The 18,998-nt window shown below is 41.6% G+C and overlaps 1 protein-coding gene across 19 annotated transcripts in view; it reads right to left on the bottom strand.

Annotated features, from left to right (window-relative positions):
* Window positions 1-18,998, bottom strand: part of DST (dystonin) — a 522,642-nt gene that overhangs the window by 85,013 nt on the left and 418,631 nt on the right. For all 19 annotated transcript variants that reach the window (XM_083177288.1, XM_083177291.1, XM_083177290.1 and 16 more), the window contains 3 exons: window positions 7,704-7,865; window positions 6,859-7,029; window positions 4,197-4,363 (listed from right to left, as the gene is read on the bottom strand). In XM_083177288.1, the coding sequence (XP_083033414.1) occupies window positions 4,197-4,363; window positions 6,859-7,029; window positions 7,704-7,865 (500 nt within the window). The remainder of the gene's footprint in view (window positions 1-4,196; window positions 4,364-6,858; window positions 7,030-7,703; window positions 7,866-18,998) is intronic.

Raw genomic sequence — 18,998 nt, 5'->3', positions numbered from 1 at the left:
TTTCACATTTTTCCAGCAGGACTCTGCAACCCACTGCTTGGATCTGATCTCATCACGGTACTGAAGCATGCATCCTTTGATAATGGCGCACTACATCTTCCGTTTAGGAGTAATAAGGCAGTCCTGTAATTGCATTGAGGGAATCTGGTGACATCACTGGAGCAGAGAGAAAAGCCAGAGCTACAAGATGCAATTACACAGTTACATAAACACTTTGGTTGGATTCACATATACCAGAAAAAACAAGTACTGGCTCCTGTACCCTGTAGTTTCACTTCTGCCCTACTGAACTTGGCTGCTGTTTCCGTCAATTTAATGTTATCATTTTATTGGCTCTATATACAAAAATATGTTGAATTTTTTTAGCAGATTCTCAAACACTGAGCTTGTAAAGCAATTGTTCAAAAACTCTAATACACATATATGAATGTGGAATTATCAGGAATTATTCACAAATACTTGGGCTTTACTAAATACTTTACAATGATCACACAGAAATCTTTAATATATGAAATATGTGCAGTATTCACCTTGTATGGCGAGCAATTTTGGGCCATAATGAGAGAGTAATATGTGGAGAACACCTTCCTGAACATGGCTGGGTCCAAAGAGGGGCAACAGGGGCAGTTGTCCCAGGGCCCAACCACATGAGGGGCCCCCACACCCTCCCCCTGAATCGCACACAATTCTGGTACTGAAATTGGACCATAGTTTGATTCAGCTGTGTCTCGGATTTCCCTACTACACAACCACTGCCAATGCCACCCGCTGAGGTGTTGTCAGCCTCTTGGGGGACTTCACAGTTACTTGTATGACCATTACACTCAGTCTCTGCTACTTCCATAGTGGTACAGGCAGTGTGTGACTGGCTGGCAGTGGGCTTTGAGCTGTGTGGCGCTGGATATATCAGTTATTGTGAATTATTCATAAACAACAGCACTATATACTTTTATACTATTAGGTAACTAACTTTATTTAACTACCATATATACTCGAGTATAAGCCTACTTTTTCAGAACATTTTTTATGCTGAAAAAGCCCCCCTCGGCTTATACTCGAGTGAGCGTCTCGCTTGAGTCAATGGCATATATTCAATGCCGTGGGCAAGCGGTGACTGCGAGCAGGACTTTTTGCTCGCAGTCACCACTCACCCTGTCAGCATTCAACTGACCCCCCTCATACGCAAATTCCCCCTCGCTCCGTTTTTTGAGCGAGGGGGAATTTGCGAATGTGCCTCCAAAAACTGCGAGAATCGAGGCTAATTACAGCGAGTTTGCTGCACTAGCCTCGGCTCTCGCAGTTTAGGGGAATCCTCACCGTTCTGTGACTGCGAGGATTCCCCAGGAACGTTGCATAGTGCGAGCGGCCGGCGCGGGGGTTAAACTGCGAGGATCACTGGTTTTCTGTGATCCTCGCAGTTTAACCCCCTCGCCGGCCGCTTGCACCGGCATTGAATACCTGCCAATGAGTTTTCCCAGTTTTTTGTTGTAAAATTAGGTGCCTCAGCTTATATTCGGGTCGACTTATACTCGAGTATATACGGTACTAATATTTTGTGAAGTACACTTCAATTTATGTATATGTTCTTCAATTTTAACAAATATATTAACCCTTTGAGTGCCAACATCTGTGAGAGATGCGCAAAATATCCGCAAACAATGCCAGTGTCGCTAATATTTGTTATATTAATTTAAATAAGAAATGTTGTGTAAAAAAAGATTATATTTCCTATATAAGGCAAACAGGTCATTATGAAGAATACATTTTCACACCTATTTGACAAATTCACTTGGCACTCAAAGGGTTAAAAGTCCCATTTTCTTTCAGTTTTTGTTAATCCATTACTTACAGGTATTTCTTTTTTTCTTAGAATTAATGCACCAAAGATTCATTGGTACATTCCATATAACATAAGTACTGGATTAGTAGCTAAAATAATAAATGATACTTTATTTTTTTATATCCGCAATAACATCAAATTTATTAATAGGCCCCCACAAGTTTGTGGTCTAGAGCCCCCACAGACCTTAATTAGACCTTGTTCCTGTGTGCCCACTAAGGCTCCTATGTGTCATGCTCACACTGCTTCCCAGGACAGGCTCATGGCCAGATGTAATAAGCTTGAAACTTGATAAAATGGAGAGTGATAAAGCACTATCCAGTCAGATCTTAACTGCCATGTCTCAGGCTGGATTTGTGAAAAGACAGTTAGGAGCTGATTGGATGGTAGTTTATCACTCTCCATTTTATCACTTTTCAAGTCTTAGGACAACTGGCCATCAGTGACTTTTGCCTCCACAGTTGCAAGCTTGACATGATTGACATGCTGCAGCTGTTTGTGGGTGAGAACAGGGACAGTGACGGCCAGCATGAAAGAAAACGGAGGCATGTCGGACCCATTTTGTGGGTATAACAAGGCCTGGAAGCTATGGGCCAAATTCAAATGTGGGCACTAATTACACAGCAGCTGCATCCTTGGATGCAGCTGCTGTGCTAAAATATGTAAGAGCTGCACAAGGTGCCTGTAGCAGAAGATGCCTCCTGCCAGCTGTTGTAATGCACTGCTGCATCCGTAGACACAGCATTGCATTATGTGGGTAACCATCAGCATAATCAGGATGGCCACGTCATTCAAACTGACGTGGCCAGAGAAGCTGCGTCCAAGGAACACAACCATTAACCTTGTCACTCCAAAAACATTAGGCCATTACGCCCTGTTTTTTTGTAACACTGTCAGTCGCTGCCCCTTTCCTGATCCCAGACATTCATGTTGTAGTTTAGGGGACAATGTGCACATGTGCAGCTCTATACCCATCAGTCATGTATGTAAACCATCTGGCTTATGCGCATCTCTGAATTAGGCCCTAAATGCATTCTAAACGGTTTCAAACAGACGAGAATGTGAGTCACCATATGGGACAACACAGGTGTAATAAGTGTAACAAGTACTCAGTATAGTACCGATTACACGTAGTACTATTATTATTACTATTATTAATATTATTATTAGAAAAAAAGTATACAAATCTGTTATCTATCCAAGTAAAAACACAATACTAGAAAGAGCAGTATTATTAAATCCAGGCAGGGATAACCATGTAGTTAGCAGACACCAGATGGATTTAATCTATGACTTAATCCTATGGGTTTGTTTAGAAGAAGTTCTCATCTCTCAGTGCTTACATTACGCTTGCTGATTGTATCACAGTATTAGCTCCATATACAAAGCGCACTAATATGAGGAAAGGTGTGCGTGTGCACATCACAGTAATAGAATCCTAACAGCTAAGAATGAGTCCCGGGCAGAGCTATCAGACTCAGGCTATTACGTCTATTCATCTCAAACCTGAGCATTCATGCCAACAAGCCATTAGCCAGGGAAATAACATCCTGCACAAATACGTCCTGTGACATTTATGGCGGCATCCTGTAGTGCGCGCCATAGCAAATTATAACAATTATATAAACCGAAAATGACAGATTATAAGAATTATATTAAATCATGTAGCTGTTATTTAACATTTCTGACGCTGAGGTGATATAAAATACAATATTAAAATATGTCATAAAAAAAAGGACTAATTTATTTTCAAATTAATGCTTTGCATTAATAACACTATATTTAATAAAATCATAGAGGTATTTAAAATAAAATTTGTACAATCCATTTATGAACATACCACTATTTCCATAATATAACTGTAACAGTATGCCCCATCTACAATGCATACATGAATCTGTGACACACACACACACACACAGGTCCAGGCACTAGGTAGGTAGGTAGCCTAATGTACTGTATGTAATTATAGGATTCATGTCATCTGTCTGGGCTACCTTTAGGCTGGGGGTACTTGGATATAGTCCATGTAACGTGCTCTCTGTATAAAGACAGAGTCAGCGCACAGTCCAGTGACATCACAGATATATCACACTATGGATCAGAGTACTGATTGCTATATGTATTGGCAAAGGAGGACCGCTGTTCCGGGCACCCCAGAGCTTACACTCCTCCTGTATAGTTTCGATAAATAATAGCTTTACTATAAACCTTGTTCTTTTGTAATCAATGAACCATGTATTATTGTGAATTGAAGAAGTTATGGGTCATATCAGGAATCTACGGCTATATTCAGTTACAGTTATGCGTTATCCAAGATTTTTTTGAAAAAAAGATGTTAACATAATTGTCATACCGCATTTCAGCTTTCTTCAGCAATTCATCCCACCTCCGCTCCAAGGCATGAAATTGCTTCAAGATCTTATCCTGATCTGCTTGGTCAGCAGTAGCAGCTATCTTTTCCCCCTCTCGCTTAATGACATCAATGGTAGGTTTGCGGTCATCTAGTAATCTTTGTAAAAGCTGGCAACAAATTATAGAAAGACAATTACAAAACAAGAATTTTACAAACAAGGACAGAAGTCACATTTCACATTACTATGCGTCCGCTCCCCTTATGCAGTTACTTCAATGGGGCCGTCATGTGCATAATCTTGGTTACTAGGTCTCTTTGGAGCTAAGAAGATCCCTCCATCCCACCTGAATTAAATTTTATTGGCTTTGTTGAAAATAACAGTAGAAGTGTGTCTTTTGGTAGTGAAGTGCTCTACCCAGCAATACATGGTTTAGGTTGATTACAGCATACTGAAGTCAGCAGCATCAGATGGGGCTTTTTGCGTATCACTGGGAGGCAACCTTGGTTCCGTTGTCTGTTTATTGGTCTGGCATTGGCCCCATTCTAGTTCTGCTGCAGTTTTTTTTATATCCATGCAAATAGCTAGATTGTGATTGGTGGACATTCTTTTTTCACAGCATAATTTTCCTTTACATTAGACTGAAATTCAGTTTTTTAAATAAAGCTGACCCTTTTTTCCACAAATGCAATATGCCTCAGTGTTAATTTTACATAATATTTGGATTAATGTTAATTGCATGGAAAGGTAGGCTGGCACAGAGCCAGATTAAGGGGGAAGCATATGAGCACGTGCCTGGGTGTCTCTGTTATTGTGTCCTCTGTGTATGATTACTACTGCAGAGCAGGACTGTACTGCAAGCTAGAATATCTGTGAATGAGAGGGCAGAGGAGTCTGAGCAGTAGGGCAAGCCTATGTTGCACGCCGCCGTCCGGGCTGCAATGCACCCAGACGGACGGCGGATGCGGCGCAGAGTCACGTGGCCGGGGACGTTGCCGGGCAGCGCCCCAAGCCTCACTCTGAGACGGAGCGTCGGGACGTTGCTAGGCAACGTCCCCGAGCTTCCGCCCGGCGGCCGCGAACGCGCGCGCCTGACGTCAGTCAGGCGGCATGAAACTCAAATAAATAGCTGGCGTCTGCTGGGCACAGACGCCGGTTATAGCTTTTGCTGCTCCCAGCATATTGCTTTTGCCTCCCGGTCCCCGTGGTCCTTTGGTCCCCGGTCTTTGGCTGCAGTTTTCAGCTTCAGTCACCTCGGTGTTCTCTGCCTGTGTTTTTGGAAGTTCCAGCGGTGTCCCTTCCCAGCTTGTTTCTGGAGTTACCAGCTATATCCATCCTCAGCCTGTGAGCCTGCATCGGACCCACAGTCTCCACCTTCCGTGGGTCACGTAAGTGCTCCAGTGGAGCCCTGGTCTTCCTTTCTCCTGGTCCACTGGCCCTTCGTGGCTTCGCCCCTCCGTGGGCTTGTTGTTAGTGTCCACTCTTGTCATTTTATCCCATATGTTCTTTTCAGGATAAATTCTCCTGTCCCTTGTATATCCTTAGATTTCTGTTTAGGCAGGAGTTTCTTCCTTTCACCAGATTCCTGCTTTGGGGAGTCACTGTCCCTCTGGTGTGTCTTGCTGGGGACTCCCTTCTATCAACTGGTGTCTGCGACTAGGTCGCTTTCCCGTCTTGGCCAGGTGCCGGCAGTTAGGGGCCATTTCCCAGTTAGGTCCATTAGTCACCTGGTCCTCTTGGGTTACCCCGTGGCGATCGCTTTCCCCTTGTCTCTACCTAAGACCTAGCTGCATCGGGGTCGTAGCGGGCCTAACTCGCTCCTTCGGACGCGGCGGCCACAGGCGAAGCCTAGCTCTGCAGGGGTTTGCCATCTGCCTCGGGGACTCAACAGAGTGAGTGTAGTACCCGCTGTGGCCGTCCTAACCGGCGGTCCCGGCTACGGGCTCACGCCTGATCACCTCGTCTTCCGTAACCAGCCGTTACCTCCAGCGCCCAGGCAAGGGCATCATAACAGCCTACATAGCACGGTACTTAGTATAAGCACTATGGGAGAGAGGACCTACAGTAAATGGGGCATACAATATTATCTGTCTTTGCATACTTTGTGTTTGCATGTCTGTATGTAACTGACTGTATGTGTGTGTGTGTGAGACTGACTGTATGTACAGTATATGTGTGACTATTAATGTACATGTGTAACTTTATGCTTGTGTATGACTGTGTGACAGTATATATGTATGAACATGCATATGTGTGTGACTATGCTTATATGCATACTTCCCAGCATTTCTATTTTGGAGATTAGGACCCTTGCGTGGTCGAAAAGGATGCTTTGCCTCTGCTACACAGGGTGCGGCCTTGCGGGAAGGCCGCGGACGCAAGCCATGCCCCTGTTTTTCATCACTATGCCCCCAGCCCCTCTGTATCATTGAAAAGATGCTGTGCACAGCCTCTATTCTCTGCTCTGATGAGCAGAGACAGGCAGGAGGATTCCCAACTGCGAACCCCCCCCACTACAGACACTGACGGCACTTGGTGGGACACAGGATAATCCCCAAAGAAATACGGAACTGTCCTTCGAAGATCAGGACAAGTGGGAGGTACGTATATGCGCTACCCACCAACCATCACTGCCAAGAACTAAATGAGACATTTCTGTTGTACCTTTTGTTCCTGTATCTGAGCCTTCACAACTTTGAATTCAGCAGACGGTGACTTCTGATTGGCCACAAGCTCCTCTGTGTCTGTCAGCCAGCTTAATATGGCTTTAAGAGCATCTTGAAACCTGCCACAGTGGAGAAGGGCTTCTTGTAGCTGAGCTGCACGCTGTACCACCTAAAGAAAAATAATTTTCCTTCACTCACACATAATACGTAAAAAGCTAATACAGGTTGAGTATCCCTTATCCAAAATGGTCGGGACCAGAAGAATTTTGGATAACAGATTATTCTGTATATTTTGGATAATTTTTATATTTGAATGAGGTATCTTGCATTTATGTTGCATAAACACATCAAACACCTGAAATACACACAAATATATTTTATTTGTGTATGAAACAAGGTTTTAAAACATGAAACAAAGTTTGTGTACAATCTCAGGTACTGACTTTGAATGCCAAGCAATCATGTGCTTTCACATATTAGTGCCAGTTACATATCATGTCCTCAGTAGTGCTGTTACAGGGGTCCCCAGTAGGGTTTTAGCAAAAAATTCAAAATAAAAGTACATTTTGGAGACTATGGTTTTCGGAATAATTTGGATAACGGATATTTGGATAAGGGATACTCAACCTGTAGTTCAAATCACCAGCACTGTCTTCACTAGTTTATGTGTTTAACAAACTAACAAGCTGACATAAAAATAAAATAACGCAACGTGTTAAATATGGATACTGTATGTTTGCAAAAAATTAAATATAATGTATGTAGATTATTGTATTCATCACATAGCTGAGAAGCAAGAACCAGAAGGGACGTTATACAGTACTGTATAACAAAACATTGTACCTTCTTGTTTAGGGTATTCCACCTTGTGTTAACCTCTTCTAGACCATGGTCCAAGCTCTGCGTACTGGTGTTTTTAGCAGCACTTTGAACAAGCCCTTGACCTAACCAGTTCACCTCTTGCAGACGAGCTTGGAGAGGTTCAATTTCTTCCTTCTGGAAAACCTACACAGCAATAAAGAAAAAAAAAAAATATTGAAAAAATGGTATCAATAATAAAAGGCAATATGCATTGTTTATAAAACATATTATTTCATGTGTTTTTAAATATGAACATCTCTTATATTGTTATTTACTCACTGTGTAATGCATATCTGAAATAAAAAAAATATATATGTACAGATCATTTATTTTTATATATAGTGCTATCAATTGGATAGCACTGTACAATAAATCTATGGGGGGTATTCAATGCCAGATATACTGTATCTCTCCATCTACTGTATCTTCTCCATTGGAGCTTACAATCTAAATTCACTAACCACAAAGCACACACATAAATAAATATCTAGGGTACATCATAGTCATCAGCCAGGTTTCTGATGATCTATGAACTACAGCGTACATCTCTGAATCAGACCCCGTGGCGGAATGTAATAGTAACCAAGGTGAGAGATGCTGAATGAATGCAGAGTTGTTTTCTTTTAAAGCAGCAATCATATATAAGGGAAAACAATGTATTGTCAAAGACTGCTGCTTCGAAACAAAAGTCTGTGTTCAGCCGAAGACGCTGCATACCCTAAATATTGGGGAGGGATGACAGCATCTTTGATAATCAGAGTATTATTTCCATTTGGGAAAGCATTATTGCATGAGAAACTGTCTATATAGCAAACAAAAAAGTGATATTTATGTTCTGATTAGTGAGTGGACACATTTTTTTAAGATAAGGAACAAGGGTAAAATAAAGCAGACTACAGCTTTGCTGCCTGTGAGGCGGTATTCGCATGACCCTAGCAATACAAGGTTAATTGCTGTAACTTCACCACTCTGTATAGGATGAAGTATGATGTGATGTTTTTGTAATTGCAGACACTTATATCTGACTCAGGGTTAGGACTTGCTTTATTCAAGGGTTCAGGACTGATCTAAGCTTAGCTAGCCCTCCAGCATGTTACACGTGTTCTATAGCTACCAGCTGCTCTTAGTCCAATGCATTACCATTACTATTGTATTGCACAGCAATGATTGTCAATGGGAACAGGCAAAATCAGTCTGGAGAGCAGATACACAGTACATCAAGGGATCAGAAAACACAACACAAACAGCAACCAAACAATGAACCATCTTGTTGCAAAGGCCTACTAGCTAAACGTTTATATTTGCTGCTTCAAATGCCAAGAGATCATATGTATGGGCTGATCATATGCATATTATATATCTGAAATAACATTTTATATATACAGTAAACTGTATATAACCTTAAATCGCTGCATATTTGCATTAAGATATGTAGATGATTGCTCTTCCATAGCAATGGTAGGAAAACGCTAAGCGACATAAAGACTACAGTTACTCCTGGTGATTGCAATAATGTGTCCCCATACACCTAGGCTCAATACGCCAATCTGCGTGAGACACCCGGTGTAAGCGGAGCAGAAAGATCCATTTAGAGCCATATTTGCATCTTAGTCACAAAGCAATCCATCAAAACTGTATCATGACAGGGATTTGATATGCAACACTTGCAGGGGTTAAAGTGAGGGGGAAGAGGGTGGAACGGAGTTCCACCACCTCTAATGGCAAGGTGGAACATTTTAACCTCCACATGGGCCCTGCACAGTAATTCTCACAGAGAAGCATTCTAGTTTGCAAGGAGATGCCAAAAACTCTACCACTGGTCCTGTCTCTGCCTAATTGTGAAATTAGATGGTATAGAGAAATGAGTTCCCCCACCTCTGCATGACCACTTTATGCCCTGAACACTTGTATTTCTGTGTGTGACTGAGTCTGAGGGCCAGATGTACTAAGTTTGAAAAGTGATATACATGAATGAATATACAATCTGACATATAACATTACTTAGTGCAGTTCAAATATCATCACTCAGGGCAGCCATGGGGTTGTTTGGGGGCCGACTGCAGGGGCTCCAGACCAGACAGAAAAGGGGCACTGGACTGGAGTTTATAAAGTATAATGTGTCATGTTTCCCTTTAAGCAATGTAGAGGTTGAGTAGTGCAGCCAGTGCTGTGGACACAGATCTCATCAGGCATTCCAGGTGTTCGAGAAAGGGAAGGGGGCCCTGCCTATTATGTCATTCCTGGGCCCCACAATTTCTGATGGCAACCCTGCCATCACTTAAAAAATTGTGAAGGGTTTCCCTTCCTTACTTGTGCAAGAACCACTCAAAAGGTGCATTACTGTATGCAAGATGTAAAGTGACTATTGATGGAGCCTCTACCAATGTAAAATAAAGTTTTAAACTACTCACTAGAGACATCACAGGTCAGATGAGCCACTTCTATTGAGGAAACAGATATTTGGGAATGTCCATTTATATGGCAACACTTCAGTTAATCATTCCCTAAATACAGTTGGCTTTCAAAAGATGACCCAGGTTTGCACTGTTACAGATGTTCATCTACAGACTGTTAGGCCTCATCAAAGGTGATTAGTATTTAAGGAAAATGTACTTGCACTCCCTAGGCACAATATGCAAATAAAATATACTGCTTGTAATTCATTTTCTATACTATTGCGTATATGAGAAACATTATTAAATATAGGTGGACATGGGCATCAACAAGGCACTTATATTGCATTATCATTCCATATAAGTCAGCAGCAACAGCACATTGTTGCCATTTGAGGTGGGGACAAAGTACAGGACTGATAATGAGCACAGCCCTTACTACCCAAACATTTACAAAGCAAATGCCAGCCAAAGTGCATTGTTTGGTGCAGATACTGTACGTAGCTGTAACACAGTGCATGGCTTTTCCTCACCACATGGAGAAGTGTTTGCAGCATATTTCTTGCAGGAGTAGAGTGGAGAATGCATAAATATGATCCACTATGGAGATAACTTGGGTGAGCCGCGCACATTAGTACAGTAATTAGATGGATGGGTGCAAGGTCCTGACAATATGCTGCTCAATTAAAGTGGACTACAAAACTATTTGAAAATGTGTGCTGACTGGTATAGGTCTACCTTTAAATGTATGGTTTCTATAATCCACAGATTTCTGTGCAAACTCTGAGCTGTCAGAGATGGTGTCTTTCCCAAGCTGTGAGAGATGGTTCACCTCATACCCTTGATGGTACTCATCTTGAACCTAGCAGTAGCACTTCAGAGGAGAACAGCATTACTAGGCACATTTTGCTCAATGTAAAATACAGCTTCAAAGACAGCAGACAACCATGTAACAAAGGTCTAATGTCCCCTCAGTCACATGAGTCACATGAGTAATAAAAGCCATGAAGTATTCTACTCCAGTAGTTCTCAAACTCGGTCCTTAGGACGTTTTCTAGGTCACCCGGCAGGTGCACTCATTACTAACTGACACACTTTAAAAGATCCACAGGTGGAGCTAATTATTTCACTTGACTCTGTGAGGAGACCTGCAAAATATGCACTGTGTGGGGTCCTTTGACGACCGACTTTGAGAACCTGTGATCTGCTCTAAACCAAGCAGCATTTAATGTGAAACACAGGAATGTGTTAGTAAAGAGGCCGTGCTGTAAGTAAGGCTTGTGTTCTCCCATGTGCACTTACACGTTTGGCTCTCTGCCTCTCCGCACAAGTAGTCTTCTTCCGGTTTGCATAGGGTGACCAAGAGCACAGAACCCACATGTACAGTATCTTGTACCAGTTGCCGAATCATGCATTCAGTGCACTTTATAACCTACATGCCGTTTTAGTTATATAATTATATCCACAATGATATAACGAAAAGGGCAATTGTAGAAGTGATGTGTGCATCAGGAGTATACAGCACTGTCTCTACTTTGTGTTTATTGCAGCAGTAGATTATGCATGGGACAGAAGAATTTATGTTAAGACGTATACACGTAGGCCCTCATTCTGATTCAGTGGCTTCCCTGCACGTTCGCACAGGAGAGCGATGTTTAGAAACTGCGTATGCGCATAAACTTTTATGTGAAAGTGCAGCTGCTTTGTGCGAGCGTGCGCGGCAAACTGGTTATGCGTGGGACAGCGGCAAGCTGTGGCGCACTTGGGAAATCCCAGCGTTACAGGGGCGTGCCCATGAAAACACTGGGTGTTCCCCGTGCTAATGCGGCTGTGACGTGGGTGCGGGAAGCTGACGTCAGTGGATGTCTGCTGCCCGCCAGCTTCCCAGACAAGGGCGCCACAGATCTAAGGTCAACAGAGGCTGACTTAGATCTGCAGGTGCTTGCAATATCATTCCATGGTCAGCGACCATCAAATAATTTCGCCCCCGCAAAACGGTGTGCGAGGGATGGGCAGGCGCTCGTGCGGGTGGCGTTTAGATTTTTCTCAGCTTTGCGGGTCAACCAGAATGACCTCCATAGTGCGATATGGCCAGACGATTTTGACTAGATAGCCAAAATCACCTAGAAGGTTAGCCAAAATCGTACACTGCGGGAGAAATCGATGCGCGGTGCCACTATAGCCCGGCAATATAGACAGTGCAGACAAGGTCATTTTAAATAGCCGCATGTATGTATTTGTCCATAGTCAAAATAGCTTAGTGAACGAAGCCAAAATAGCTCAGTGAACGAAGCCAGCAGCCTGCCCATAACGAAGCCAGCACCTGCCCATGTGTACACTCGAAGCAGGCAAGCTGTGCAGGGAGAAGAGATCTATGAAGTACACTGGGTTTGACAGAAAGCTATAAGCCTAATGAGGAAATTGTTTAGAGTCAAACAAGTAGAAACAAGCAGGTTTGTTATTTATAATAGTAACACTGACAAAGAGCTGCTTATATTATCTGAGGAAACCATATGAGTGTCAGTGGAAAATCGCTATACAAGTTACATGGTGTAACATTCTTCCAGCTCCAACACTTGATGCATTTTGACTAGAGAAAAATCTTGTGTCATATTTTACTTAAATGTTTGGTTGATTCATGCATTAGTAGCACTTTATTTCCCATCGGTTCGGTATGTACATGAATTATTGTAAAGCTAATGTCCCGATGTCCACAGAACCTTCGTATAGTGACATTTAGGATAAATTACAATAACAATAAGAGCTGAACATTTTTCTGCATTGTCCCTTGGTGAGTATAATGACAAATGACAGCTATAAGGGGTGTCTTTAAAAAATTCTCAAGTATCCTTAATGACCGTTGAGTCCATATGCACTAATGTTATTTTCTGCTACAAAACCCAACAAACTCTTTTTTGTTTTTAGAAAAACATAACAAATGTTTAAGTTAGGATTATTCAACTAAATAAGTAAAATGCAGCATCAGCACTGGGATAATCTTGTTGTTCTAGAACAATGTGTGATTTATTGGCTTGTGCAAAGCAGAGACTGTAACATTTCTTTTGATTTTATGTGTCTCCTACCAGGTCATGTATGGGCAATGCAAAATGCATCAGTAAATTCAAACTAATTGTTTTGTGTGATGATATTTTTCATTAATAGTGTAATATAAACTTGTTTTCTCTGTCACAGTAATGTTATCCCATAGGACAACATTTTAAAGTGCGGCTAGCATCTGGAGCATAATAACTTTGTTACATGCCCAGAGCTCCACATCCATTCTTCTGGTGGTGTCATGGGTGTTCTCAAAGTCTTGGCTAAAAATCAGGGCTATAGAGGGTTTGTAAAGGGCCAATGCAAAACCACTATCACAGAGGCTTGTGTTTGGTTCTCTAGTCTCCATCCCATCTTGCAGTATTTTAAAGTTGTGAATGAAACCATGGAAATTCAGCTTTAAACAATTAGTTTCCCTATGTATAACACATGTTCTGTTCTGTGAAAAGGTGGCCAAAGAAGGTCTGAAATAGGAAAAATGTATCTAAAAACTTTTTTAATGTTTTCAAAATAGACTGGAATGTGTTTTTTTAAACAGGTAGAGAATGGGGGACAGCTTAATCATAATACGGTTATGGGAAACATCACAAAGGCATCTAGCTTGCTCAATTCACAGTGGATTCAAAAGTAATCCTCCTTTAACATTTATGTATATTCTTGTATGTGTAAAATGTGTGTAATTATGCACCTCATGAATAGAAACCGACATTATTACATTATTGTTACATTATTGTAACGGATTTCAAAACAAACATTGGAAATATAAAGTTACTGAATCTAATTGCACACAATTGGGCAGATACAGTTGTGCTCATAAGTTTACATACCCTAGCAGAATTTGTGATTTTCTCACTCACAAACTTTTCTTTCAGTCTTGGTTAGTGGTTGGGTGAAGCCATTTATTGTCAAACAACTGTGTTTACTCTTTTTAAATCATAATGACAACAGAAACTACCCAAATGACCCTGATCAAAAGTTTACATACCCTGGAGATTTTGGCCTGATAACATGCACACAAGTTGACAAATACAGGTTTGAATGGCTACTAAAGGTAACCATCCTCACCTGTGATCTGTTTGCTTGTAATCAGTGTGCGTGTATAAAAGGTCAGTGAGTTTCTGGTCTCCTGAAAGACCCTTTCAACTTTTATCCAGTGCTGCACTGACATGTCTGGATTCTGAATCATGGGGAAAGGAAAATAATTGTCAACGGATCTGTGGGAAAAGGCAATTGAAGTGCATACAACAGGAAAGAGATATAAAAAGATATCCAAGCAATTGAGAATGCCAGTCAGTAGTGTTCAAACTCTAATTAAGAAGTGGAAAACGAGGGATTCTGTGGAAACCAAATCATGGCCTTTTATATGTCGGTGAAGAATCCAGCAGCCCCATGGATTCTGCACGGGAACAGAGCTGTCTAAATCCACATCAGAATTGGAAACCAAATCATGTTCAGGTAGACCAACAAATATTTCAGCCACAACTGCCAGGAAAATTGTTTGGGATGCAAAGAAAAATCAACAAATAACTTCAGCTGAAATACAGGACTTTGATGAAAAATGGGCTGCATGGTCGAGTCGCCAGAAGAAAGCCGTTACTACGCAAATGCCACAAAGCATCCCGCTTACAATACTCCAAAAAGCACAGAGACAAGCCTCAAAACTTCTGGAACAAATTCGTTTGGAGTGATAAGACCATAATTGAACTTTTTGGCCACAACCATAAATGTTACATTTGGAGAGGAGTCAACAAGGCCTATAATGAAAGGTACAGCATTCGGTACTTGTGTAGTTTCACGGCGCCCGATATATCGGATATAACCCCACTATCCACTACGCATGGAGTTGACTTTATATAGTGTGGCGAGCACAACAAAGCCACCGAGCCTGGAAACTTGGTCAAAATTGATGGCAAGATGAAGGTACAATGTTATCAGAAAATAATGGAGGAAAATTAGTACTTATCAGTCCTGAAGCTGTGCATGAGACGTACTTGGACGTTCCAACACGACAATGACCCAAAACACAAGGCCAAGTCGACCTGTCATTGGCTAAAGCAGAATAAAGTGAAGGTTCTGGAGTGGCCATCTCAGTCTTCTGACCTCAATATCAACAGAGTAAACACAGTTGTTTGACAATAAATGGCTTCACCCAACCACTAACCATGAGTGAAAGAAAAGTCTGTGAGTTATCATTCATATTCTCTGACAAATGGCCACAAAATCACAAATTCTGCTAGGGTATGTAAACTTATGAGCACAACTGTACATGAAATAGCATTATGTAGGAGAAGTGGTATCCCGATATTGCTTCTCCCCCATGTATAAAGGTGGTGCTGTTCGGTAAATGAAATGGGCGCTATGAGCCTCTGTCCATATTGGCACTGCCATCTAAAAGATAGCAGGCTGTTATGCAGGGCAAATGTATGAACGGTCAGCAGCGCTAACCGTTCTGCCTCCTGCAGCTATCGACTTCGAAAGCTGCAGAGTAGAGATGTCCTATCCCCGCAGCAGGGACAGCTCTGTCCCTGCTACAGGCTCTGGGCTCCACGGGAGATCATGTGTGAATAGAGAGAATTTGTATATGCTCAGAGGAGCCAGCCAGACAGGCTACTGATGCGCTGTCAACTCACAGGAGGGGGGGGGGGATTTTGCTTCCCCACCTCATGCTCAGGGGCACGTGACGTTATAAAAAGAGATATGATAGACAAAGTTATGGGCACCATCACCCATTTTATTTTTAGACATTTTAGTAAATTTACCCCTCAGTAACAACAAAAAATGTAGAGACTATGTTCAACTGTAATACTACAAAAGCTTGACAATAATAGCTAGATAAGAGTGCGTGAGATAAAGTACCAACCAATGGGCTCCTGTCACTTTTAAATCACAGTCTGTAAAATAGAAGCTGATTTCCTAGTACTTTCTCTCTCACAATTTTCTATCTGAGCTTAGATAAATACCCCCCTTATATATTCCCATTATCATCATCTTATAACTGCATTCCTATTTGCGTAGTTAAAGTGCAGAGTACACAGGGTGTCATATGGACAATAAGCACAACCAGCTGGCAGCAATCAGTGCTGATACACAGATACCAACTAGCCTTTTTCATATGTAAACTTTTTCATATCATTGAAGCATTTAACATGTGGCACACAAAAAGCCAAAGTAGCACTAAGTAGATATTCCAGGGACAGAAGATTCACATGTGGTTTGCCTGACATCATAAAGATCCACTGAAAAGGCTATGTGCAAAGTGAGCACCCTAATTATTAGAGGTACATAGTAAGCTCATGTATTTCATAGACCACAATGGGAACTGACATTAACATTCTTGCATCTATATGGATATGGGAAATGATAGATTACCTGTAAAGACAAATGGTTAGGTGCCAGTGGTCCTTTTTTTGCTCCTTTGGTCCAGATATTGCTTTTATCTCTCATAGGGATAGTTTTGGGGTGCACCATTGGACTTTTATATGTCGGTGAAGAATCCAGCAGCCCCATGGATTCTGCACGTGCCATCTTGGAATTTGTATAATCAGCCACTGGAAGATCCACGCTGTAGTGACTACCACTGGAAGTGGTAGAATGAACCCCATTGCGGACATACAGGCCATTTGAGATATACTCTACTTGGCCTTTCCTCTTGTCTTGGACCCTCAGGTAACACTGACTCTCCTCTTCTTCAAACAAGGTAAAGTCATCCTCCAAATTGACATAGCCCTCACAGGGAACAGAGCAGTCACTGTCTAAATCCACATCAGAATTAATAGCACTGTGGGACTCTGGACTTTTGGAATCAGTAATACTGCAGGCAATCAGACTGAAATCATTCTGCCCTTTTGCATACAAGAGGAAAGGAGTATGCTGATCGCAGTTAGGAATGCCTGACAGTAACTTGCCCACCATGTCACAGTTCTCTGCACAAGACAGGACAACTCCTTGTTCCTCATGGTCCATAGTGGCTGATTCTGGCTTTTCATCTCCATCACCATCAGCCTGGGGACTGCAGAGACCAGAGTCATCTTCTGATGTCAGAGAATCTGTTACCTTTCTAAATGTACTCAATGAGCCTGATACAGGACTGTCCACGTAGGAGTTCTCACTTCTACTAACATAATCTGCCAAATTTACTGGTACAAAAATCCTCCATGACCGCCTGTGCTCCCTTTTATCTGTTTTATGCCTATTTCTGGGTAGTCCTCCGGGCCGGATGATTTCTCTATTCAATTTGAGTGCATCAAAAATCATTTTTTCATCCACTTTGTTTGGTTCAGTTTCACGGTTTTTAAATTCACTATTACAGGAAATAGCCCCATTACTACACAAAGTGCTGCTCTCCAGTGTTCTATTGCTATAGGGTAAGGTGCGATCTGTAAAATGCCTGGATGTAAGACTTCCTTTACTACCAGAGTCAATCTGCTCATTTAATCTCACCGTATCATAAATAGACCTCTGGGGAACATAGCAATCCTCAATGTTCAAATCCTCTTCCTCTGCTTTTCCTACACATGATGGGTTCTGTCGTAAACAATCTGGCCTGCTTAATGGCTTGCCCATGCTTTCAAAGTGACAGACAGCAGATAATGCATAAGTTTGAATAATATCTTCACAAATATTAAATTATATTGTCAACATTTCTAAAGGCCCCCAAAAAATGGCTACACTTGCGACACTCATTCAACATGCTAGGCAAAACCCATAAAGTGCTACTGTGAGAACATTACCAGGATTCCTATGGCAACGTACTTGTCTGACACATTCCACTTTTGAACTTGCAATTTACAATTTTAGTTATAAATCCAAACATAAATTCATCCGAAGTAATGAAGAGTACAGCAGGGAGTTCCCATTCCTGTGCAGGTAATTGGTTAACTGTAATCCCTTTAAACAACATGTAAAATGCAATCTCCAGTGAGAGACAGTGCAAGCTATAGAACAATCATAGAAATGATGCGATCCAGTGCTGTGATGAAAGTATGCCGCAAAGCAAAATAAAATATCTTTCTCCAGGGGTGTTGGTTAAGAGTAGCACTATATATATATTATTCTTTGGTGTAAAAGATGCTCCTCATACAAGCAGTAGTTAACTTCTTCTCGCCGTACACTTCCAGTGCTGTGATCTCTAAATAAAACTCTCCAGGTTCAGAAATCAAACAGCTCTTGTATAAATCTAAATGAGCAAGTGTCCCTGAGATTTCCAATAGATTCTTGTAAAACCAGTAAATCACATAAAAGAATATGAAGGCACCTTGTGAGATAAGTTTACCTCACTTAAAAAATTTTTTTGGGAAGAATAATTCACAGTTTCATTTCCAAAATAAAATAAAACTAATAATTAGAAAAGAGAGAGGAAGAGTGTGACAAACGCCAGCTTGCTGCTCTGTACAATCCAGTGTCTGTGATAAGCTGTGCAGCTCTGCCTGGCTTCTCCTGAACTGACAGGCAACCTCCTAGCAGTGAGCTGAAGAAACGCCCTTCTGATTCCTTAAGCAACATCTGCTACTATTCCATTTGTGCTCCAAGCTATTATGCTATTGGTAGGTGACTGACCTCTAGGCACTGCCCTGTATAGTTCCTGCACCACACAACTCCAATTTACTTTGACTGTTTGCTTTGTCTTAAACAGTCTGATGGAACAATACCTTAAGTAAAACAGAGGAGCTGATGATTGCCAACAGGGTCATGAAAACCTAAATGACACCTAAGGTTACTACTTACGACAAATGCAAAATTAAACATTGTGTCAAGATTAACCTAGAGACTCGAAACAAACACTAAAGATATTGTTTTGAAAGTACGTCGGACAATTCAATTAGACACATCA

The sequence above is a fragment of the Crinia signifera genome, chromosome 3 (genome assembly GCF_055691185.1).
Source record: "Crinia signifera chromosome 3, ASM5569118v1, whole genome shotgun sequence".
NCBI lineage: Eukaryota > Metazoa > Chordata > Amphibia > Anura > Myobatrachidae > Crinia > Crinia signifera.
Note: the sequence above shows the minus strand (reverse complement) of the source record. Positions and strands in the feature narration are given on the sequence as shown.